This window comes from Lithobates pipiens, unplaced genomic scaffold (genome assembly GCF_037356315.1).
Source record: "Lithobates pipiens isolate NorthernLeopardFrog02 unplaced genomic scaffold, aLitPip1_a1.2 Scaffold_8, whole genome shotgun sequence".
Classification (NCBI taxonomy): domain Eukaryota; kingdom Metazoa; phylum Chordata; class Amphibia; order Anura; family Ranidae; genus Lithobates; species Lithobates pipiens.
The window spans coordinates 343277878-343304686 of record NW_027507903.1 but is presented as its reverse complement, the minus strand read 5'-3'; the positions used below and the strand labels follow the sequence as shown (position 1 = coordinate 343304686).

Below are 26809 nucleotides of genomic sequence, written 5' to 3'. Positions count from 1 at the left end.
GGAGGAGTACCTGCACCCATTATCGAATAAAAAAAAAATCCCTGTACGAGATAAAATATATATTACACGCACACACACACGCACACACACACACGCGCACGCGCACACGCACACGCACACGCACACGCACACGCACACGCACACGCACACACACACCTCTAAACTCAAATTAACCATTCTGCAAAGTTTTATCTTCTATGGCATGGTTTCAAGAATTCTATAATTGTGCTTGCCCATAAAGTACTGCACTGACAGCACAAACTATTTGAAAGCGGAGCTCCATCCAAAAGGGGAAGTTCCACTTTAAGGACTCGTTACCTGCTCCCCTTGAACGATTGGCACTTTTGGAACTGGGGGGGGGCAGGTACCCAGTTTTGACAGGTACACGCTTCCCACTTCTGTTGCGACTGCCAAAGCGGTTCAGAAACAGAAGTTCTCCTCTCTCCCCCTGCAGTCTTCTGGGACACCAACAGGCCCCAGAAGACTGCATCCACCATTCATGATGCGCAGCGCGGCTCGCTCATGCAGAGCGGGCACCCAGCTGTGAGGCCACAACCCGTCACAGCCGGGTGCCCATAGTGAAGATGCCAGGTAACAAAGACAGCAAGTGAGACTGACTGGTGTGAGCACACCGCTGGATCCTGAGCCAGGTGAGTGGCTGTTTTTTAAAAGTCAGCAGTTTTTGTAGCTGCTGACTTATTTTTTACACAAGTGACTGGAAATACACTTTAAAGATAGTGCTTAAAACACCACTGTGCCACAAATTTCTGTATGTGAACATATATACTGTATACACACACTCATTCCTAAACTCAGTTTGGAACCTTTTACACAGGTTTGTCTTATCGGGCACACCTACGTTCAATAAATGTTCTGACCCTAGTCCTCAAAGTACTCAACAGCCTGTACATAACAGCATGAATTGCCAAATCACATTCCCAACCACTCATCTCATCGCTTTCATGGCTGTAGGTCAGAAGGCACAGTCCAGCACAAACAGCAGGAGTGCCCTACAGTACAGATATTCTAGATAAGCGTATACTCAGATCAGTCCAGATTCACGTGAAGGCTGTCTTAATAATAAAATGCAATTTGATAAATATTTGATTCAGAAATCTGCAATTACAGCCACAAAATTTTGATTTTAATGTAACTACAAATAACTCATTCTTTTTTTTTGTGTAATCCTTTGGATTTTGACAAATCCCAAAAAACAAAACAAAACAAAAAAGCTCAAATGAACCACTTTCCAATTTCTCAAGATCTGTACCCCTGGTCCATGTATAATTTGGCCAGTCAAATACAAATTATTAGATTAATACCATCCCAACCTTTCAGATCTGCCTTGCCCCCTTGTATATTTATAAAGTAATGACACCATTTTCTGCAGTGCTCCGCAGAGAACAGTGAATCATTCACAGTGGTCATAGTCCTTGGTGGGAACTGAGCAAACCATGTGCTGATAGTATCTGTCAATTCTATAAAATATTTTTCTGTCTTACTACTATTACTACTACTTTTTAATTCTTCTTTCTTTTTCCCCATTCTTTTCTTTCAGTTTTATTTTGTGGTCTTGTAACCTCATTTAAATACCATATCTATGTTTTGACAACAGTCATAGACCTCTTTTAGAATTGCACCCGAATCATGTACCCATCATTGGCAGGTACATGAATCTATCCATGTCTGCACCGAGGAAGGAGCGTCCACATTGTAAACTTCCTCCTCACTCACTGCACATGTCACACTGACAGTTGCATGACCGAGGAGTTTTTACTGGAGTAGAACTGAGAGCTAGTTCCCCATCATATCTGCTTTACTTTTGATTGACAGCCCACAGCAGTAGGTGGATCCATAGCTGCTATTCAGTCCAATAGTGGTTTTCAAGTCCCTCTGCAGTGCACTGTTATACGTAAAGCAGACCCCATCAGTTCCCCATCACGTGCCGCCCACCCAGTGACAAATTTCCCAAATATGCAAATTACCACATATGGGTAATGACATCACCAGTATACCCATTTACATTTAGCTTTCATCTGGGGAATGTCCCAACCAACAGCTAAATGGGGTCTGTTAAATCACACGATATTGAGAATAAAAAGGAGGGTACAGCCAAAATTTTTAGTTGCTACCAGAATGGGAATAGAGGGGAAATCTTCCAATTAGAAAACTTGTTCCCGTGACACCCAAGTGTGGATTTCCCTTACATTTGAAACATACCCCATCACTTCCGGTTGACTCCATAGGAAATCAAAGGAAATCTTCCTAATAAGACAAAGATGGCCAAAAAAAAAAAAAGCCAAAAAAAAAAAAAAAAAAAAAAAAAAAACATTCCCTGCTCTATCCAAAATAAAGAAAAAGTTTTGCTTTTAGATATATTTTAAAGTGGAACTAAACCATCCTATTCTTTACAGACAAGGAAGCTGCCATCTTAGACTTTGATCTTCAGTTGCCACGGTGATCCACGTTGAATTAATTATGACACCAGCCATTTGAGGGATTGACGGCTCAGTTGAGAGCACAAGCAACTTTGACACTTATTCATCTTAAATGTAACCATTTTGAAAAATGGTTAAATCGTTAGGTTTAGTTCCACTATAACCTTAAAGTGTTTGTTAGGCCCCTTTCAAACTTGTACGACGACTTGGGACGTTCCCCATGATTTCCATTCGTGCTGACTTCAAAGTAGTCCCTACACTACTTTGGTCTGACTTTGATGCAAGTTACACAGGCATGCCCTAAAATTGTGGCAACAATCGTGCCAAATCATGGCAAAGTCGCACAAGTTTGAAAGGGGCCTTGGCTGCATTCACACCTGAGCTTTTTCAGCTCATAAAACGCTCAAAAAAACACCCAACAAGCAAAATCTCATTCATTTCAATGGCACCTGTTCACATCTGAGCGTTTTGTCCCCTGAAACTAAACACCTGAAAAATTCCCTAAGATCAAAAAAGATCATGAGCTTCTTTGGGGCTGATTACAGGTGTTTTTCTGCCTCTTATATTGGTGACCTGAACAAAATCATGGTAAAAACGTGCGACTTTGAAACGCTCAGGTGTGAATGCAACCTCAGTCCCCTGTCACACTTGTGCGACTCCAAAGGTCCCCGATTTTGACAAGACAGTCACACAACTGTGGATCCGACTTTGCCCTGCGACTTGAAGTCCAACTTCAATGAACAGGGATCGGACTTTCATCCCCAGCAATACTAAGCACTGTCTGGTATGAATTTTTAGGGGGAACTCTATGCACTATGTAAAAAATAAATAAAAAACACAGCATGGTTTCCCCTTCTCTTAGAACATACCAGGTCCTTCAGTCTGGCATGGATTTTAAGGGGAAAAAAAATCCATACCAGACTCTTAACCGAGCACACAGCCCGGCAGGCCAGGAAAGGGGGTGGGGACATGCAAGGGCACCCCCCCCCCCGAACCATACCAGGATGCATGCCCTCAAAATCTCAAAATGGGGGGCGGGTGCCTTGGGGCAGGTGGGGCACTGTGCCCCCCCACCCCAAAGCACCTTGTCCCAATGTTGATGAGGACAAGGACCTCTTCCCACCAACCCTGGCCGTTGGTTGTTGGGGTCTGCGGGCGAGGGTCTTATTGGAATCTGGAATCCTCTGCCCCCCACCCTATGTGAATGAGTAATCCGGTACATTGTACCCCTACCCATTCACCTAAAAAAGTGTCAAGACTAAAACACAGTACACATTTTTTAAGTAATTTATTAGGCAGCTCTGGGGTCTCTTCTGACTTCTTCTCCCCTCTGCTGCTCTTCTGCCTCCCCTGCTGATGTCTTCTAGCCCTTCTTCCGATGTTGACTCAACACTCTCTCTCGCTCTAATGCTGGGTGAGTGGTGTGCCACTACTTGTACTGGTATGGGGCGGGGTCACCGGAGGCCCGCTCCTTATGACGTCACCACCCAGGGAATGATGGGGCATGACGGGCGGTGACATCATAAGGAGCGGGCCTCCCATGACTACGCCCCATGCCAATATAAGTAGTGGCACACTGCACACACCCAGCATTAGAGCGGGAGAAAGCGTTGAGTCAACATCTGAAGAAGAACAGAGGGAGAAGGCAGCGGAAAAGACCTAGAAAAAGAGCTAGAAGATAGCAGAGAAGACAGCGGACAGAGAGAGAAGAACCGGAGAGGGCTAGAAGACATTAGCGGAGGAGGCAGAAGAACCAGAGAGGGGAGAAGAAGTCGGGAGGGCCCCCGGAGCTACCTAATAAATTACTTTAAAAACGTGTACTGCATTTTATTTTTAACACTTTATTTTTTAAGATGACTGGGTAGGGGTATGTACCCCATACTCATTCACATAGGGTGGGGGGGCCGGAATCTGGGAGCCCCCTTGTTAATATATAACTCTAAGCTCCCCAGTGCACATCATTCATAAAAATATGCTGTATAATAGCTTACTTCAGAGCGCCATTCGGTGCTCAGCTGACTGTCTGCTGATCTCCTAACCCGATGCGATAGCTGCAGGAGGAGGTGCTGGGAAACTCCCACTGACATCAGCTGAAACAAGGAGAGGAGGGGAGGAGACCGGTGGGCAGTCACGTGAGCGCCAAACGGCACTATCAAGTAAGCTATTACACCTGATATTTTTTATGAATGACATCCACTGGGGAGCTTAGCGTTATATATCAGTGTGAACAATAGAAGAAAAAACACATATTTAGAGCAGGTTAGGCAGATCGGGGAGCTGACAGGCAGAGGGGGGAGGGGGGAGGGGGGAGGAGGACAGAGGAGCACACAGACACAGCAGAGCAGGCTGCGGATGAGGAAGGCACGTACTCTGACCATAGTGTCAGGGCTCAGCTGCCCTGATTATCATGGTCAGTTTACAAGGGGGGAGGGTATAGCCAGGCAGGGTCAGCCAAGTATTTCAGGTGTTACAGTTGGCCAAATCACACAACACAAACACTGTGCTGTATAACATGCTTTAAAGAAAGCAGAATATATATATATATATATAAATAAAAAACATTTATTTTTTGGGGTTAACAAACGCTTTAAGGGCTTGTTCACAAAATGTATCCAGAACTTATGCACAATACAATAGTTTTATTTCTATTCATTTATATTAATACTGTAAGGTATACAAAGCATGCTGAGTTTTTAATGTAGAAAGCCCTGCACTAGCAACCTTCATGGTTAAACCCTTGTTATGTACAGATACATATACACTGTTCATTTACTGTGAATGCTGGACAGGGTACAGAGCAGCATTGAGAGGGAACTTGTGACACCTATCGAGAGTGCAGTCAACATTGGATCTTTCAGACACTGCATTTGCCACAGACCTTGGGGCTGAGCAAGAGCAGGGAAAAATTGTAACAGAGAAAGTTAAAAACAGGAATGGCAATAGTGAAAAAGTTATATGCAAAAAGGAGACAGTGCGTGACATGGCACTTCACATGGGGAGGTGAGACCACCAGAATAGGCGACATGCCATTGCACATGGGGATGCATAGTTAGGTACATGTTTTGTTATGTGCATGGTTAGCAAGAGGGCTGACACAGGACATCATAGGAAGTCACATATCATTGCAACATTGTTATACAACATACTCCAACCCTACCACCTGGTGGCTCTTAGTGGTAAATATGAAACATAACAGTTTTATATATTTTCCCCACAGGTTAAAACAGGAGTTACAGAAAACACCTAAAGGTGTTTGTAAAAAAAAAAAAAAAAAGTTCAGTAAAATTAAGGAAGACAAGTGTATATGAAATGAATAACAGTAATAATAGTGACAATAGAATCCTATCACATTTCAGGAGCTGATTATGCAAATATCCAAAAGAGGACCCGAGAAGAGGAGTTCACAAACTTTTGTTATGGGAAATGACACAAAGTAATTCTTAACGTTACTAGTTGATTCACTTTGTAACTATGGTAAGTTGTTAAAAAGTCTAGTGTAACATAATTGTTTAGGTAGTCTGTAAATATTTGGGTGTTTCCACTGAGCAGTCAGTAGATGGCGCTCCGAGACTTTAAATATTTCCCAGCTGCCTGTTGACATAAGCACTAAGAAATAAAATGAATTGATGGAGATGTATAACACAAAAATGAAGGTTTCTACCCATCTACTCAGCAATATCAGAAAGTATATTACAACAACATCTAATGCACAGTGAATATCCCATCAGCTCATGAAAAGGGCAGGCGTAATCAAGAATACAATTCAAAGCGGGCCATATTCCTTCATTGAATATCACAGGATCACAATATCACTTTCTTTGTATTGCCCAACAATACAGATTGTTGTGAAACAATCTTTATTCTTATATGAAATACATTAGCTTAATGTAAGTTTTGATCCAGCATAGAACGCATTAAGGTAAAAAAGCCTTCTGCCTTTAGAACCACTTTAAGGAAAACAACCCACCTACAGGATTTGATAAGGAATATATTATCTATTAGAAGTCAAAAAAACTCTGAAAAAGGGTCTTCTGGAACATGCCTGTTCCTGTCAGTAGTTGTAAACCCCTTCAGTATGCAGCTCCACCCCCACAGTCCCACTAATATTTACCTGAGCCCGCTCTTGATCCAGCCATGTGCACAAGAGGGGCTGCTGTCCCAGCTCAGCTTTCTCATTGGCTCAGACAACAGTGGGGAGGGAGTTGGGGTGGAGCTGACCCCCGTTCTGTATGTCTTATGGACAGTGAAGGGCTTGGGAGCAAGCACGCACAAATGCCCCCAGAGAAAGTGACTTGCTCTGGGGGCACTTGGCAGGGAGGGAGGAGCGCCAGCGGGGGACCCAAGAAGAGAAGGATCGGAGCTGCTCCGTTCAAAACCACTACACAGAGTATGTAAGCATAACATCACTTTAAGCTGGCTATAGACGGATCAAAATTTAGCCTGTTCAGTGTGTGGCTGTCCTGGTTTGACAGAAGTCAATTGTTAGATCGCTCTATGCCACTGTCAGAATAATGTCCCTGGAGGGGGTATTCTTTTTGTATAATTGGCTATAGATGGGTAGTTTTTTTCTTTTTTCATGGAACAGAAAGTAATGAGGCCATGATCAAGGTGACAGCCTTGGAGCCTGAACTATAGGGTGCAAATTTATTTTCTGCAACCAGGGATTGCATGATGGAAATTAGCTTGATTCCCCCATCAACAAAGTGTTACATTGTATTCTACGGGGGGGGGGGGGGGGGGGGGTTGCTGTCCAAGCTGGGAAAGGACAGTCACTACTACTAGCGGCTATACCAGCCGATAGCGATAATCACAAGTAAAATCCGGCAGGCTGGATTATCCAAGTTGATCAATTGATCAACTTGGTACAATCAACAAGAAAAGATAGCCAAACACTCCCAGCGCTCACTGGTCTTCACCAGAGGGAAATCCAACATCACATCACATACACGGTCTAATGCCTAGTAGATGCAGCCCTCCTCAGATGGGGATATCCCATGTGGAACTAAAAAGGAAAAAGAAGCCTGCTAATGCGAGGTCGCAGAAACACTTGAATCTTCTACCTCATGCATCCTTCCACGTACATGCTGTATACTTGTGCACTTTTGTGTGTATGCATTTTATTGGTTGCTTTTCATATTAAATTCAGTTTTAACTCAGATATTGCACTAGGGGTTTGCGCCTTCCCCTTTTTTGTTTTGTAACTTAGTACATTCAGCCTGCCCATACATGATTCAAACCTTGTATGGCCTGCCTAAATCAGTAAGGTCAACTCCCATATCTTCATCCTCACAAGTTTCAACATCAATACACTGTTTAAATATCTAATGAACATTGTATCTTCATGTAGATCTGTTTGAACATTCATTTTTCTGGGTTTATGGATCCACGTTGCTTACCTGTCTTTGGAAACAGTGCCATTATTTTGTAGTGCTGATGTTGAGAGAGCCAGGTGTCCAACAGAGTTCTAAAGAAACGTAAAAAACAAATATTGGTCGATTTCTAAAGTGGTTTTACTGACAACAGAACATGTAGATCATTCACTGCAAATCATTTTTTTTCTTACCACAGGGAGTGAGAATAATAGTATTGGTATGCCCAGCCAAAGTACACGTCAGTGCTCTTTAAATCCAAACTCTGGGAAACTTAAAAATGATCCTTGCAGTGCAGGTGTAGGCTAGTGACTTGATAAGATCTAGGGGCTAGTTTAAGTGGATTTACTAACCCAATCCTCAATGCTGTTAGACTGGTCCTGCATAGCATCTTCTCCTGTATGCTCTAGAGCAGTGGTCAACCTTTCGAACCTCACGGACCACTAAACTCACAATTTTGAATCCTGCACACGACTAACATGAATTTGACATGCTTTATACACACACACAATGCTGCGGCTCTCTGCTACCCTCCCACTGGATCACACTGCTGCCTTATACACACAATGCTCCAAGCTCTCTGCCCCCTCTCCCCCATTCTGCATCACACTGCCACCTTACACAGACTCATCGTAGGATCTCATCTCCTTATTTAGCCATGTCCTCGGGCTCCGCGCTCTCTCCCTCCCACAGTCTGATCAGCGCTACCATTGCAAGTCCCCTCCTCCTTCACCTCCCATTCTCTGCACTACTTGCAGCACCTCCCTCTGAGTTCACAGGAGCCAGAACTACAGAGGAGGAACTGGGTATCAATGCCTAGAGGCATTGAGAGCAACATTGGAAACAACATTGGGTGTTATACATCCGCTACAATGTTGATTTGCTCCAGGACCCCTGAGGACCACCAAAATGTTCTCATGGACCACTGGTTGATGACCGCTGCTCTAGTGGTCCTGATGTCATCAACAGCAATGTATGGTTTTTAGCCATGCGAAGTTGAGAAACAGCGCACCGCCAGAGTGTGGGGGAAAACCATCTGCCGCGGAACAGATCAAATAGGTTCAGGCTAAACTCTTGCAGTGCAGGTGCAGCACCATTGCAAGGAATAATTTTGGAATTTCACTAAGCTGGACTTCTATGCATATATGCGGCCTCTCGGTGGGTGAGCTTTAAACGCAGAGAAGCTGCATATATGCAACCCTATGTAAATACAAAACTGTGGCGAGAGCGACTGCCCTGTGTGCTCCCAGCAAATTCACCTAAAAAAAAAAAATGTAAAGTTAGAGTTTAAAAATAACAAACCCATACAGTTCGATGAGAGCACCAAACCTCCAAGAGACCATAGTTTTTAATTATAAAATTTGTTCATAGCATGACAAGACAATCTCATTGGACTGTATGGATGTGATTCCTCAAATACCTGGCAGAGATCAGCGCCAATGCCTGCATATGCATGGATCTCGCAGCTTATATGCACCCCTCAGTAAAACACTGCCTCCTGGGATGCGAGACATAGACATTCATTAATTGTGTAAGAGGGTGGAAAAAAACAGGAGAGAAAAATTGGTAAACGTCTGAAGACACTGAACACTCAAGATGTTTGTTTAGCATTCTCATTGACTTGATCACTAGTAAATAAGGATGAGCTCAGGCGTGTTCTCAAACACCACGTGCAGAGCCTGCCAGGAAGTCGGCACTGGAGAGTGCTAATCACAAGCGGCAAGACATTTCCCGATCTCTGCAGCCGTGCATCAGGACAATGTCTCATTGCTTCAGATTAGCGCTCTGCAATGCCGACTTCCTGGTGGGCTCTGAGTGGTGTTTGTGAACACGCCTGAGCTCATCCTTACTAGTAGAGGACAGCCATAGAGATGTTGTAATGCTACACCAGATTCCACTCAATAGCCTTATGTTGGTAGCAGCAACATAAGGCTGACTAAAGCAACCCAATCACTTTCACAAGAATCTCCCTAAATGCCCCACCCCCATATTTCCTGCTTCGGGCATGGCAGGTGTCTCTGGGCAAAGCAGAGGAGACTCTGCAATCCTTTCCAGTGAATAAACCTGGAAATGAGGTGCTTTACATAATTTTCTGGTTCAGAGCTGTCATTTCCCAGCTGCTGTGGCCGAGTAGAAGCTGATCAAGCGTGCTCACTCACTGGGGTTCATAGGTGACATTAGGGGTCTAATACCCAATAGCTCCTTAACCACATGCCTACTGGGGCATTTTTTTCTTTTTTTTGCAGAACCGTGCATTTTTTGATAGAAATTATTGTAAACCCCCAAAATAATATATTTAGTCAGAGCACAGACCCTGGAGAATAAAATGGTGGTATTTGAAATTATTTATTTATGTTGCACAATATTGGCGCAATTATTTATCAACCACATATATTTTAAGGAAATTAAGTTGCGTTGAGTAAACAGATAACAAATATGTCAAGTATTAAAAATTGCGCACACCCATGGAATCACAAAAAAAAAAAAAAAAAATAAAAACAGCTTTGTAGGTCAGTTTATAGTTATGCATGAGCTATGGTCCTAGAATTATTACTCTCTCTCCGTTTGCAGGGATTTCGCAGGCGGTTGTGCTCGCCAAACATAATAGGGCTTTAATCCATAGCCCTACATAAGTTTGTAACTGCACATTTTGGTGCGGCAAACTATTTTCTTTAAATGCATTTCATTAATTTCACAATGTAGATAAGTCCCAACCATTTGCTAGTAACTGCATATGCTGTAATTTTTCCAACGGCTGATGCAATCTTCTATATTAATCTGCATTACAGTGCACAGCTGAACACTTAACAGCTGAAAGTATAGTGACTTCATACGTATTTAGTATCCCAGACATGTGGCCACCAAGCCAAGAGTTAGATTATTTCCATTTGATAACTCTATTTTTGACTCAAGGATCTTTGTAAACTCTCAGTGAAAAAAATGAATACAAGGGAAGTACATATGCACAACAGAATAGACAGGCCAGAAGATGCAGGAAATGTGGGCCATCTTTTTGAATGTTTTTTTTTTCTGTTATTCTGCTTGGAGGAATTCAAAGATGAATTTTTAGTGGGTCAGCAACCTGTAGATTGGGATCTACCAGTAGATGGTGGACAGGTGACTGGTAGATCATGGTCTGGGCCCACCATCCCACAGCAAACATAGTGCAATGCAGAAGGACTACTTGTAAAGTTGGAGCTGTAGTAGGGAGCAAGAGTTGCAAAAGCTGATGCCTCTTCTGTAGTGCTGGCTCCTGTCACAAGCGGAATGGCCCTATTTACTTTAATGGATCACAATTGTCAGGCGGTATCATGCACCAAGAGCAACAGGGGACTTAATGCCTGCTGCAGCATGTGTACACCTTTGGTTGCTGCCTCAGAAGCTAAAGCAGGTAGGGATTGGGGCTGTAAAACCACAAATCAACAGCAGGGCTTTATGTGTGAACGAGCCCCAAGAGTGCCGCAGACACAGTAGTATGGCAATTACAGGTTTAAAACTGGTCTGAGAAGGCAACACTGTGCCTGGTGATCTTTGACTTATCCCATGTTGTTCAGGTAGATCTCCCCCTCTTAAAGACTGTCTACCCCTGGTTTAGAGTTTGGCAGTGATGCACACTGCCACTTTAAAAGGAAAGGGCTGGCGACTATATCCATGTGAACCACACTGGTTCAGAGTGTACCTGTACTGAACTATAACATTGCTGAGTTTTAAAAGAATGTGTACAGTCAGGGCTTTTATAGTTCCACAAGGAGCAATTATGCTCTAGGAAGTCACAGCTTTTGGCCAACCCTTTTGCACCTCACTTCAGGTCGGCAATTGGGCACTGGAAGGACAAAGGACTGCTATTCTAGTTGAATTTAGTATTTAAATAGAGCAGCCTGGGTTTCAGAACTCATGGGAATTCTAGTAGACTGCTAAAGGTATGTGCAGGTAATAAAATTCTGAGGTCACATTACAATGTTATAGTTTTCTATAAGTGTTACGTGTCCATAGCTTTATGAGGGTTCCATTGCAACTCACTGAGAACAAGGAAACAACTATTTACCAAAATCCTGCTAGCAACTGCCTATCTTCAACTGCTCTTTTGCTCCATATACAATCTATGCCAAATGGGAGAGGAGGTCCTGTTACCAAGAGCTGTAATGGTCCATAGAGAGAGATTGGGCCATCTATCTTGGATACCTTTACTGAAAAGCAAGCAAAACGCACGAAAACCTAATAGCTTACAAAGTGTATGTCTGGCCTCAAAAAAAACAGAAGTGCATCCATGCAATACAACCACATTTACGCATCTTACACATGGGCGCCTTATCCCATGCAACATTAACTCTGGTGTTTTCCCCTCACTCGAGCCATCCAGGTGCTACGATTATACAGCGGTGCTATAGTAAACACTCATAATATAAGGGCGTATGCAAAAAATGGAAACTTGTTTTTACCCAAGTAGCACCAGAGGTACCCTTGTGCAAAATGTCTTCCTCGTGCTTTGTTGACTATTTAAAAACCAATGGAAGTAAAGAAAGACAACAATTGATCCTGGAAGAAATGCAGTGAGCGCCTAACTTCCTGTAGGTACCCAACACAGCCTCTGCTGCACCAAAATCCCAAGCAGCATTATCACCTCTGCTTTATCAGTTTTCCTCGGATATACTGCTGAACTTCTCCCTCTGCACATCTTTATACCATGAGGCCAAGATATACTGAAGCTTACTGGAGAACAGGAAAAATGCAGGAATGACAAAACTGCTCAGGATTTTAGTGCAGCAGTAGCATTGTTGTTTGCGCACTACAGGAAGCTAGGAGCATACTGGATTTCTGGCAGGAGCAACATCCTACATCCGAGGACTAACACTATTAACCGCATGTGAATCACACAGGAATTGTATTGCATTCCTGTTCAATTCACATGCAATTCAGTGAGATGTGATTTGAGGCCATTCATTTTGAATGAGTTAAAATTGCACCGCATAGCACCAAAGAAGTGTAAGCACCTTTTTGAGCCACACCACAACCAGATCGCATGGTAACAGAAAAAAGGAAAGAGGGGACAAAAAGGGGGCAACAATGGGACTTTATATGAAACAAGACACTAAGGGTCAATTAAATCAATCAATAAAATAATAATTTAAGGGCGATGCACAGGGAGATAGTACAATAAATAGGTTGATGATAAATCAATATTATAATAAGCAAAATTAAAAAATTATACATGATAATAACATAGTCAAATTCATATTATAGTAACATTATTATATAAAATTCATATTATAATAGCATTATTACACATAGTAACAAACCTAAAGTACATCCCAACGTGCATATACAGTAGAAACCACTAAAGTGAATTGATGATTTAATTAGGTTGCATCCTCGCCGGTGCTGCGGGCTACTTCTATCACTAATGTCCCCATTGGGGGATATTTTTTATCTGAACCAGGTTTCCTTACCCTTGTCACTCTTCATACAACACACACATTCCCGTGCATTCAACTTTAGGCAATTGTATGACCTCTTGTTTTGGGTCTCCTATTTTTACGGTGGTATGGTCACGTTGGCTTGACAATTCTGTGTTTACCTTATGCACATCCTTTCTTCACTTCGGGATGACCTTTTTTGTCCCATTTCCACTTCCCTACTCACCTCTTCTTTCCTCTCTATAAATTTTGCCACTTAGTTCCCCTCCTCTTCCCTTTTCCACGTACATTATTATAATGTATTTCTATTTATTTTTATATTTTTTTCAGTCTTTTTTGGTCACTCTCACCACATCTAGCTTGGTCTTAGCAACCTCCAGCCACTTTTAGGACCTTTTCACTTTCTGGCCTGCTTGCCGGCTTCTTGGACGTTACCTCAGCTCCCGGAGGGATGCAGATTTCCCCTTCTAGTGCCCCTGATGTAAATCATCACTACCGTGTATTTTTTGCTATCCAATAGGTAAGAGCTGTTAGGACCATTGTATATGTTCCCGCTCTCCCTCCATAATCAATTACCATTGATTAACACTAATATTTTATTTATCACAGGTACCCCCAATTTTTATAGCAGCTCCTGATGAGTGGAAACAATCCACGAAACGCGTAGAGCTTTTTACCAGTGGATATTATGCCCCAACAACCAAGATTTTCCCATGGGTTTGATCTAATTAAATCATCAATTCACTTTAGTGGTTTCTACTGTATATGCACGTTGGGATGTACTTTAGGTTTGTTACTATGTGTAATAATGCTATTATAATATGAATTTTATATAATAATGTTACTATAATATGAATTTGACTATGTTATTATCATGTATAATTTTTTAATTTTGCTTATTATAATATTGATTTATCATCAACCTATTTATTTATTGTACTATCTCCCTGTGCATCGCCATTAAATTATTATTTTATTGATTGATTTAATTGACCCTTAGTGTCTTGTTTCATATAAAGTCCCATTGTTGCCCCCTTTTTGTCCCCTCTTTCCTTTTTTCTGTTTAAATATTGGGATGGAGCTCTGTGTACCGGATGGTAACGGCTCATATAAAGTCCCACCTGCATCTATTCTACATAAACAGATCACATGGTAATTTTGTACCATGCGATCCAGTGCAAGCAAACACTGCATTTGCAACCTGTGCTTGGGGTGTCATTAACTTTATAAGTGTCAACTAGAGCAGCACTTCACAGCTTCAGTTCACTCGCCTATATGGACAATATTCTTTTGGAGCACTTTTTTATATCTATTCAAAGAGTTTTATATTTGGACATTTTTAATTACTTGCACTTTATTACTACTCAGTTCGAAGATTATATGTCACCTCTGTCACTCATCACTTGCACTTTATACATTTACAATGTATCCATGTTTAGTGGTTGTTTACACCAGTGTTTGATTAGAATTTAGCACTTGATCTTATACGGGTACACTTTCTATATATAATTTTGGTTCTTACAACACCTTCTGTACATCACTGTTTTTTAGTTACTACTCAGAGCGCAACACCAATTATTGATTTTTTTCCCCTTTTACTTTTTGGTTTTGGTTGACCATTTGGGTGTTTGCGGCAACTATTATCTTCATCCCTATAGCCACAGGTACCGTGGGAATAATTCATTTCTTCATTCTAATGTTTGGCTCCTGCAGACACTGCCTCCAGCTTTCTTGCTTGTTAATCCATACAGGCTGCCAGTGAAAGTTGGAGAAAGTGTCAATGAACTTTGAGGGTGCTCATCAGTGCCCTAGCAGCTCATTGAGAACTACAAGCCATCTGTCACAGTGGAAGATGGGACTTGTAGTTTCTTCATTCACATATTTCTGTAAATGATTGAGGAGCCACACACAGCCATGCCGATTTTGATATGTGACAGGGGTACGGGGAGAGGAACCCCCAACCACCTTGCACGGGGCATGAAGGGAGAGAGCGCATTCGGAGCTGCTGCACTTTACATCCCAAATATTGGTGTAATGTGCAACATGCTGCAAAAGGGGAACTCAACCTTTAAAAGGAGTAACTTTCCTCTCCCCATTTTCAAGTTTCCCTTTTTTTCCCTCCTCTTAACCTGAGTTGCCACTTCTTAGCAGCTGAGTGTTCCTATTAAAAGGAAAAAAAAAAAAAAGTGTGTTTTTTTTTCCAGGTTCTTTAAGCTAGCCCTCTGATTTCATGCGACAGCGCATGTGCAGTAAAAGCAAAGATTTCCCAGTTCATGCACAGTGCAGCAGAGACTGACCTGGCCTGGGATGCATGACTTCAGTATCCCAGGAGGCTTCAGACAGGTGATAACATTCTCGCCAAGGTACAAAACCTTGAAGTACAAGGCTGTGGCCCACTGAAAAAGTCTAAACCTGGCCATAAAATGGCTATACAGCACAGATGGGCTAATCTAGATTTGTTCGGCCGCCAATCTTCAAACCAACCTCGACTGAGGGATGCTGACAGGTGGGATGGTGCTGACAGGGTCACCCACTAAGCAAATGTTTTCCAGTACATCAGCTGGACAAAATATGTTGATTGTATGGCTTGTTAAAGAGAATAAGGCTCAAAAGTTATGCAGGTTAGTACTACAAAATATTTTGCCTTCCTGATCCTCTTTTCTATAGACATGATTTTGTCTGAAATAAATATACACTCCCTATTCTGTAATGACTTAAAACATCTACAATGCCCATGGGAACTAGGGTTGCCACCTCATCCCTTTAAACCCGAGCGCATATGAATTACACAGGTTCTGAGGCAAATTTAATGCAGGTAAGGCATCAAGCGAATTTAGTTACCACCTTAATCAGCCACAGAACCTGTGTAATTAATATGTGTTCAGTTTTAAAGGGATGAGATAGCAACCCTAATGAGAACCAAACACCAAGGGGTCTATATAGAAAAGATTTTGCTTTGCAAATGTTTGCACAAGGGTAACAAATAATACCTGTAATGTTTGTAATATGGTTATAAATTGCTGTCTTGGCCAGGCAAAACAAAACATTCATCAGCATTTGATCCAAAGAGAAAAATGGCCATAAAAATATTTGACCATGAGGATTAATGAATAATTCCAGGCATGGCTATATTTTACATAGTTACACTGATCTGTTTGGACCAGTGTACCTAGACCAGTGGTTCTCAACTCCTGTCCTCAGTGCCCACTAACAGGCCAGGCTTGCAAGAAAACTGAAAGACATCACAGGTGAAATCATTTGCTGCTCAGTGATTGCAGTATTCTAGTCTGCATCTCCCCAAGGAAATACTCAAAATCTGGCCTGTTAGCAAGTCCTGAGGACTTGACTTGAAGCTAGAAATCACTGAAGTAGGCAGAGCTATTCCAGTGATCTCACTTTCCTCAATTTGCTTCAGGGGCTGAACTGATGCACTGTGAACACAGGAGTTCAGCTGCATGCCACTCAGAGAATGCTTTGCATTTTCTGAATTCATTTAAATTGTTCTCTGATCGGACAAAGTGGACAAGTAATTTCCGGCTTTCAGGGGCATCAGCCGGGTATGGTCTATACATACCGTAGTTACATCCCACTCCAGGTCACCAGATGTGTGTCTGTGTGCTGTAATCTATCCACAGTCAATGGTTAGCTCCTGTAGTCCAGCCGTAGTCTCTGGTTATCTGTGCATTTGGCTTGTGGCTGTGGCGAATACCTCCAATGGGCAAGTTTAAATGGCAAAAGGTGTCTGTAAAACTTGACATGTCGGGTCATGGCACCATGAAGAGAAGCATTGATGTCACGGCAATATATAGTCTACGATGCAGCTTCTATGTTCATTTAGAGGTAGGTGGTCAAGGGGTGGTTCTGTTTAGTTATCCTTTTAGTCCCTGTTCACAATGACTGTGACTTTGAAATCCTACAACTTCATTTAAAATCACACAATTTCAGGCGTGACTTGGAAGAAATCTGTGTGGCCTCATGCACAGCTGTCTATGCAAGTCACACCCAAAATCATCAAAAGTCGTGCAGGAACCACTTTTTCAAATTGGCATTTGAACATGGCCATTGCAGGCGATAGGGTGCGACATGTCATATAATTTAACCTGTCACACTGCTGTAATCACTAGCAACCAATCAGTGAACGGTAATAAGCAATAATCTATAGCAGGGATATGCAATTAGCGGACCTCCAGCTGTTGCAAAACTACAAATTCCATGAGGCATAGCAAGACTCAGAGCCACAAGCATGACACCCAGAGGCAGAGGCATGATGAGACTTGTAGTTTTACAACAGCTGGAGGTCCACTAATTGCATTTTCCTGATCTATAGCAACCAGTGAGCCATAACCTTTAGCAATCAATGAGTGGGCCGTAAAATGTGCTGTGCAATGCATGACTCTATCCATTGGTCATAGAGGTGATGGCTGGAGAGAGGGGGTGGCACCCGTGTGCCCTTATAGATGCATCACCACTGCCTCTTTCCCTTGTCTCCTCCTTAGTCAGGCTAGCTTAAAACTGCAGTGCTGCAGAATTTCTTCCTGTCATTTTATTAGGTATCTGAGATTGTAGCAACTGCTGCCAAATTTGGTGATTGAGGGGGCTGGGCCGAGTTTTCCATAATTGCTGTTGTGTTAGCCTGACTGTTCACATGTAGCAATTTGGCATTGTGGACAGAATATCACCATAATTCTACCCGCCACAGCGCCCTGATTCCAAAAAGGCAGCAATTTATTGCACAATAAGCATCCAAAATCACACCGTGTTTTGGTGCCACAAAAAATGAATGGAACACAAACATGTGCTGCATTTTGCCAGCATTGCAGTGCAATTTGGTACTGGCGAGCAGAATCACGGCGATTCTGCCCACGATTAGAAATCACTACATGTGAACAGTCAGGGCCTAACAGGCTAAACACAACAGCAATTTTGGAAGACTTAGCCTCAGCATATTTCATAGGTACAAGGAAGCCCACGTTTTTGTTTACCTGCCATTAAGCCCCTCCCACTATCACGTTTGGCCACACCCACATTTTTTGTTGCAGCGTGCAAGTCACTACCTCCCTGTCATGTCCCTCATTCTCAAGGTCCAAAATGTATGAGGTATGTTCTGTATGTATGAACGCTGCACAGTACCATTTCTCTTGCCTGGTATGCTGGGTAACATAAAATCAGTGAGTGTGCTGCCTTCCACAAGATGGTGCAGGTGCCCAGTAAGAATGGCTATTACAGTGCACCACTCTGTGATAGGCAATCCAGTGGCTAAGAGCACTGACCGCTGTGCTTTGGTGTGGGAGGGGCTGTCCCCCTGTCAGAACACAATAGCACAGCGGGGGAGAATTCTGCACTAACACCACGTATGTTAGTACACTAATCGGATAGGGCTTTTTTTTGTTCGCCAGTACCAGCCTTTAGACTGGACAATAGTTATTCTCACTGGGCAACGTTCATAAAAACTGGAAGACAGCAAAACTGAAATTAGGTTAAATTTTCAAGAAGATCTAAGAAAATAGAATTAAGAATGTGGTTGCTTACTATGAGCAACACAGTTTTTACTTTTTTTCCAGTCTTTATGAATTTGGCCCAATTTGTTTTATTTAAAAAGACTTATTCAGTACCTGCTGCTGAACCCCCTCAGAATAAAAAATGATCTTTGGTCCTGCACGAATATTACAAACCTGTATTTGTTACATTGTGCAAATAATGAGATATTCGCAATGCAAATATTGTATAAATGGAACCCCAGGTGTTCTAGGCTTCCTTGGTTTTAGGGCACACAAAAAATTTTTTCAGAAAGACTAGACTTTACATTTATGGTAAGAAAGAGGTTTTTAGTCAAAACACTTCTATGATTTTGGTAATGCAAACCAGTGCCCTACTGGTTAATGTGAAGCATACATTTTAATGATTGGTCCACTCTTAGGTTTATTAAAAACATTCACCAAAAAATTCCAAAATACAGAAAAATGAATTAAACACTTGACTTTACTGATCTAAAGCCTGCCATAGACAGATCAAATCTTGGGCAGTCTAGCAGGAACTGGCCGAGACGAGAACCATGTATGCAGATTGTACCCAAGTTGATCAAAATCGATCTTGGGTAAGACCAGGCTGTCAGATTTTTCATGTGATTGTTGCCAGTGGCTTCAGCCGCTAGCAGTATTCACTGTGTTCCCCCGGACGGGATGGTTCCCCTCACTGGGAGAATGCAATAACTCCAAGGGAGGGATTTCCCCATCAACACAGCTTGTCACATCAACATAGGAATCAAGGGATTTTCTTTACTGCAACCAGTGGTTGCAGGAAAGAAAGTCATATCAACTATGGCTGGCTTTAGTCACTCTTTATCAAGGGACATATATAAAAAGGATGAATGGAGCATTTTTAAAGGTTAAGATAGAACTATTTTTTTTTTATCACTCTGGAAAAAATACAACATAACTAGGAGGTAAAAAAAAAAAAACTAACATGTTACCTGTGTATTTTTACTTGACTTTAGTCCTTCTCGGCAGCCAGAGGTGGAAGACTCTTTAGAATAACCTTTTCTGTCATCTAAAGTACATCGGTCAAAATAAGTTGTCTTTTCCCCCAACGTGTCTGCTGAATGTGTCTGTTCTCCTAGAAGAGACATCTTTAAATATCTGTCATTCCATGTAACTGTGGCATCATAAGAAGAGGAAGTTCCTGTCGATCTCCTGTGATGATATCTCAAGGAATCTTCATTGCATGAGGTTTCATTTGTTATACTCCTCCATTCAGGAGAGGACTGTGTTCCTGATGTCTTTTGTAAATTAGACTGATGAGTGTTACTGGGCCTCCGACTTGCCCTTCGCTCCATATACTCGATAAGTGCATTGTGCTGGATTTGTTTTAACTCTGTTTTTGAAATATTTGAAGAAGAAAGGGTTCGTTCTTTATCCAGAGATTTCATCTTGTAGTGATCCCCCAATTTATTTTGAACTGATCCGTCACTGTTCCAAGCCAAGCCTGAATTATGGATGCCAAGATGGTCAAGTTTCTCTGGTTCTGAATAACATAATTTTCTTTGTTCTTTTGTCAGTCTTTTCCTTCCTCCTATTCTTAAAACTGTAACTTTGTCTGACTCCTCTTTTTTGTGGCCCTTATCGACAGAAATGTTTGGTTGTGTAACTTTAGCTTCTTCATTTGGACTGGATAAAGAATATGATCTTATATGGTCAACTGAAGGCCTTTTAGGAGGATTAAGTTTTAGCCTAACAGGTAAACTCATTTGCAAGTCCCTTCTTTTAAAAGAGGTTTCTCTTAAGACTTTTTTTTGGGCAATCTTAAGTTTCTCCCTGTAATCAAGCATAAAACTATCCTCATATGAACAGGTTGGATCCCCTGTGGTCTCGCAATCAGTGAACTCATTTCTAAGGTTTTCATCAAGTTGTGACGGGCTTTTTGTTTTTTGGAATGGTTGCTGAGGTTCAGCCATCTTAGAGGGGCATTTCTTCTGAAAGGAATTGGGTTCTTCGCTTGTATCTAGTAGCTGAGTTTGTTTTGATGTGTTCAGCATTGCAAAAGAGCTGTTACCACCAGCAAGATGATAGAGCATTGGGGTTGAGGCCTTTGTGATTTTTTCACTGGGTAAATCACAGATGCTAGAACTTTGAAGCCTAGCCTCTTGCTTCTGAGACAGCAAAGGAATAGGTTTTATTGTTGCATCTTTCTTGAGGCTGTGAGCTTTAGGTTGTTCACACAAATCATCGCTGTGTACACTAAAAACAGCCTGGCTGGTTCTTGTGTGATGACGTTTGTATTTGATATTGCATTTTCCAAGATTGTCAAGCTCAATATCCTTTAGGTTCTGGTCCAGGAGTTGATATTGTTCTTCTTGTTCTTGATCAAGTGCCAGTTTCTCTACTTCTTCTCTTTTTGTTCTTTCAGAACAATTGGTCTCTTTAGCTTGTTTCCAAGAACCAGCTCTTTTCTTATACCCACGAAGTTTCTCGGACACAAACTCATTCCAAGAACGTCTTGAGCTTTTCTTGGTTTTGCCATCCATTTGGAGATTATCAACAGTTGAATCAGAGCAACTACTGTTCTCGTCTCTTTCTAGTGAGAATGTTTTTCCTGTATAAATATTAATTTCTTGAAAACAGATTTTATTTGATTTGTCAGTCTGGGAACCCTGGTCATGTTCATCACAAGTGCTACTGACCTCATCCAGTGCCATCATATCCTCAGAAGGAGCTAAAAATGTTGAACTTGGCAAATGAGGCTGGCCGTTTCCTTCAATGTTGCCAGAAAGAACACACGATTGGCTTAGTTTGTTTTGGACAGAATGTCTTACCCAAGGAGGGCTATGACCAAGACCTTGCTGTCTGCTTATTTTGTGCTCAGGTAAGCAAACGCTGCTGTTGCTTGTGGGACTCCTTTTAGTTTTATGACTAAAGTGATCTTCAGGACCACTACCACTACTACTACTAGCATCTTCCTTGGAATCTTCACAATGCAGATGCTGTTGCAAAGGATTTTGTTCTATTACACTAGGATTATAAATAGCCTTTACATACTCTGAGTCCATGTAAGATATCTGTTCAGAGGTCAAATGACACATATCATGTTTAAATGAAGTCTGATAATCAGCAACATAAGAACTACCAGAAAATGAGCTATAAGCAGAGTCCACGATGGCAGCCATAGCATTTACAGGTGTGAGCCTATCTGGAAAGTCACTTGAGATTAGATGGTGTCTAAGAGCAGAAATGCCACTTGTGCTTCTTGTACTCCATTCATCTATGGCATTACTAAAAGACGACATCACGAAGTGAGAATGTTGATGGATTAAAATGTAAAATACTTGTTAAGTCCTCATTGCATGGTCATCTTTGTCTGATGATCATCTTCCTTGCATATTCCTGCAGAACAAAAGAAGAAATATGGTTTTGTTTTAAATAATGAAATAGGTTAAGAAATGTACATTTGCAGAGAACAGACAATCAGCGTTTATGTTTATCACTCCTGTTATCACATATGTTACAGTGTCCTTTACCAACCCCAGGCTAATTTAAAAAAAAAAAAAAAAAAAAAAAAAAAAAGGGAAGGAGCACCTAGTTTGTATGATTAATAGTAGTGCTGGCATAACAGGCCCTCTTTATGGAGACAGCAGGGGTCTGTTGCACTGAAGCCAAACAGATTGGGCACAAAGTATGATCAACTTCTGAAAGCTGTGAAAATTGGAACTGGGTACTTTGCGGTTCAGTCCTAAAAGAAAAACCTGTAGAACAAATGCTCCACGATTTCTCACCTCTCTACATCCTGAAACCACTCCTAGTGATCCAAGGGTCCCAGGAGTAGCAGGTGATCCCTGAGACAGTGCGGTTGGTGGTCATACACTGATCAGACAGCTGTAAAATCACTTCCACACTATATAGCAGGACCAGCACATACATTTAAAACCAAGTTTACAGCTGTTATTGGAGCAGTGAACTCTTTTTTTTTCTTTTCTTGACACGACATGTGGGACATACAGTGCATTGAAAAAGTATTCATAACCCATGAAATATTTGTTTTGTCATTTTAATACCAGAAGCATAAATGTATTTTATGTGATAGACCAACACAAAGTGGCACATAATTGTGACGTGAAAAGAAAAGGATAAATTATTTTAAAAATGTTTTACAAACAAATATCTAAAAAGTATGGCGTGAATTTGTATTCAGCCCCCTTTACTTTGATACCCCTAAATAAAATCCAGTGGCACCAATTGCTTTCAAAAGTCAACTAATTAGTAAATAGAGTTCATCTGTGTGTAATTTAATCTCAGTATAAATACAGCTGTTCTGTGAAGCCCTCAGAGGTTTGTTGGAGAACCTTCGTGAACAAACAGCATCATGAAGGCCAGGCAGGTTAGGGATAAAGTTGTAGTGAAGTTTAAAGCGGGGTTAGGTTATAAAAAAAAATATCCCAAGCTTTGAACATCTCACAGAGCACTGTTCAATCCATCATCCGAAAATGAAGAGTATGGCACAACTGCAAACCCACCCAGGCTTGGCCATCCACCTAAACCGACAAACCGGGCTAGGAGAGGATTAATCAGAGAAGCAACCAGTTACCCATGGTAACTCTGGTGGAGCTGCAGAGATCCACAGCTCAGGTGGAAGAATCTGTCCACAGTACAACTATCAGTCGTGCACTCCACACATTTGGCCTTTATGGAAGAGTGGCAAGAAGAAAGCCATTGTTGAAAGAAAGCCATAAGAAGTCCCATTTGCAGTCTGCAAGAAGCCATGTGGGGGACACAGCAAACAAGTGTAAGAAGGTGCTTTGGTCAGATGAGACAAAATTTGAACTTTTTGGCCTAAAGGCAAAATGCTGTGTGTGGTAGAAAACTAAAACACACTCTGAACACCCCATCTTCTTCAGCAGGGACAGGGAAGCTGGTCAGAGCTGATGGGAAGATGGATTGACCCAAATACAGGGCAACCTTAGAAGAAAACCTGTTAAAGTCTGCAAAAGACTTAAGATTTCCAGCAGGACAATGACCCTAAACATACAACCAGTGCTACAATGGAATGGTTTGGATCAAAGCAAATTTATAGAATGTGGCAAGACTTGAAAATTGCTGTTCGCAGATGCTCTCCTTCCAATCTGGACAGAGCTTAAACTATTTTGCATAAAAGAATGGGCACAAATTTCACTCTAGATGTTGAAAGCTGGTAGAGACATACTCAAAAAGACGTACAGCTGTAATTGCAGAAAAAGATGGTTCTACAAAGTATTGACTCAGAGGTGCTGAATACAAATGGACGCCACACTTTGACATTTATTTTTTAAAACATTTTGAAAACCATTTATCATTTTCCCTCCACTGTACAATTGTTTGCAACATTACATAAAATCCCAATAAATGACATTTATGTTTTTGGTTGTAACATGACAATACGTGGAACATTTCAAGGAGTATGAATACTTTTTCAAAGCACTGTAATCTTGGCAGTCAAATCCGGTAACACTCAAGTTTTGGTTGAAGACTACAGTATGCATAAAAAAAGAATAATATATTGTGATAAACCGGGTGAAAATCTTAATGCCATCCCTGCAAAAGTCTTTTACAGGAAAACACAGCAGAGTCTGGATATGTTGACCAAGGCAAAAGGTACACAAAATCTAATCCATGGAGCTTTTATAACCAGCAGCTCTAGCTGACAAGCATAAAAATAAGACCATGTGAGTCACTGTGGAAGGAGTCTTTAGCAATTAACTGACAGCTGAGCACAGAGCTCTGAGAAGGATGGGCTGAGCCCAGCCCTGACAGTATCCCCTCCTCAATGTACCCTCCCCCCTCAGAGGGCCACAGGGTTTGAGGGAAAAACATCCGTGGAAGGCACGTAGGAGGACAGGAGCATGTATGTCCAAGGATGAGACCCAAGAGCACTGGACCGTACCCCTTCCAATGAACCAGGTACTGTATGTGCCCACGGAAGCTACGGGAATCAATGATAGATTGCCTCTAATTTTCCTAATGATTCTCAACCTGAACTGGGTGAGGACGTGGTACTGAAGCGGTGAAATGGTTGCATACCAAAGGTTTTAACAAGGAGATATAAAATTCAGTTTAAATATGCATATTAGAAGGAAGGTCTAAAGTGTAAGCCACTGGGTTGATCCTATGCGGAATATGGAAAAGCCCAATAAACCGTTAATGAGGGAACGCGGAGTCGGAGGTTGCGAGACAGCAAGACCCTGTCCCCAACTTCATGAAAATGCGCAGGTAGGAATTTGCTGTCTGAATGGAGTCTGTACCCATCATTGGCACATTGCAATGACTCTTGGACCTGTACCCAAGTAGAATGAAGACCACTGAGATGCTCCTCCAATGCAGGAATGCTCTGAAGACTAGAGGCGTCAAGCAACATGGATGGTTGGAAACAAATCGGGAAGCGGTATTGACTGCACTATTGCAAACTCTGCCCAAGGTAAGAAGTCTGACCAGTTATGGTGGTCAGAAATGTAGTAACACAAAAAAACTGTTCCAAGGACTGGTGGGCTCGTTCTGCAGCCCCATTGGACTGAGGGTGATACACAGAAAAGAAAGAAAGCGGAATTCCCAACTGTGCACAAAAGGCTCACCAGAACCTCGACACAAACTGGCTACCCCAATCCATCACCTTGGGTAGCCCATGATAAGCGAAAGATCTCCCGCGCAAAAATGGAAGCCAGTACTTATGATGTGGGCAACTTCTTAAGGGGAATACAATAAGACTTTTTTTTTTTGAGAACCTGTTAACCATCATAAAGATAATTGTGTTGCCCTGAGAGTTGGGCAAATCCACAATTAAATCTACTGACAGGTGGGTCCAAGGCCTCTCTCCATTGGGTTTGGGATTGTAGGAGGCCCACTGGAAGGTGTTGTGGTGTCTTACTATGAGCACACATTAAACAAGCAGCTATGAAGGCGGCTACATCAGCATGTAAAACAGGCCACCAAAATTGTTTGGAAATGGCCCAAAAGAGTTGATTCTGCCCTGGGTGGCCAGCAGCCTTGGAAGACTGGCAAGTCTGGAGCACAGCAGTACAGACTCTCCAGGAACAAAAGCAGTGGTCACAAGGTTTCTCAGGAGGAGAATGGATCTGAGCGGCAAGAATTTTGTCACCCAAAAGAGGAGAGAGACTGGTGCGAACCGTAGCCAGAATATGATCGGGAGAATCACAGGAACAGGAACCGACTCCATCTTGGAAGTGGAGGAAAACTGTTGTGACAAAGCATCAGCCCTTACATTCTTAGTACCGGGTAAGAATGAGACTATGTACATTGAAACTTGACAAGAAAAGAGCCCATCGTGCCCTTCTGGGAGAGAGGTGTTTAGAATCAGACAAGAATGTGAGATTCTTATGGTCAGTCAGAATAAGATTCGTTAAGAGCTAAAATGGATCTCATAACTGCATTCCACAGGAAATCATTTCTTGGAAAAGTAGCCATAAGGATGCATAGCGCTCTCAGAGGTAGAGCGTTGAGACAGCAGGGCAGCAACTTTAGTCTCAGATGCATCAACCTCAAGGATGAAAAGGTACCATAGGATCAGAATGTACCAACGCAGGAGCAGAATCAAAAGGCAGCATTGGGACTCTCAAAAGGCATTCATGGAATCTGGAGACCAATTCTGTGGGTTACCATCCTTTCTGGTCATATCAGTCAGGGGTTTGACTGAGATGAGATGTTACGAATAAACTTCAGATTATTTTGCAAAGCCAAGAAAATGCTGCAATGGTCATAAACCCATGGGTCGGGGCCACTGAAGTACTGCCGAAAGTTTCTCTGGATCCACTGAAAAACCAGCAGTGGAAATGACATAACCCAGGAATTTAACCTGTTCACAATTAAACTTGCACGTCTCCAATTTGCAATACAACCTCTGCAGCACACATCTGTGTGATGGTTCTCCTTCACGCAGGAATACGGCTGATGCGGCTGGAAAGAACCCTTCTCTGACATTAGGTTTCTTATACTGGATAAAATACATCCAAATACACGGGGAGGGGATTGGAATAGGCTTTTGCTACAGCGAAAAACTAGATGGATATCAATTTTGAACACTACATCAGTCCCAGGCCTGAATGATGTATTAC

General features: G+C 42.0%; 2 protein-coding genes across 5 annotated transcripts in view; one reads left to right on the top strand and one right to left on the bottom strand.

Moving 5' to 3' along the window:
• The window catches only part of LOC143962129 (uncharacterized), a 350250-nt gene that overhangs the window by 97351 nt on the left and 226090 nt on the right, over positions 1-26809 (top strand). The gene's annotated exons all lie outside the window — the stretch shown is intronic.
• Positions 1-26809, bottom strand: part of SHROOM1 (shroom family member 1) — a 110570-nt gene that overhangs the window by 24699 nt on the left and 59062 nt on the right. For all 4 annotated transcript variants that reach the window (XM_077473211.1, XM_077473212.1, XM_077473214.1 and 1 more), the window contains 2 exons: positions 19691-22097; positions 7835-7902 (listed from right to left, as the gene is read on the bottom strand). In XM_077473211.1, the coding sequence (XP_077329337.1) occupies positions 7835-7902; positions 19691-22000 (2378 nt within the window). In that variant the 5' untranslated portion in view covers positions 22001-22097. The remainder of the gene's footprint in view (positions 1-7834; positions 7903-19690; positions 22098-26809) is intronic.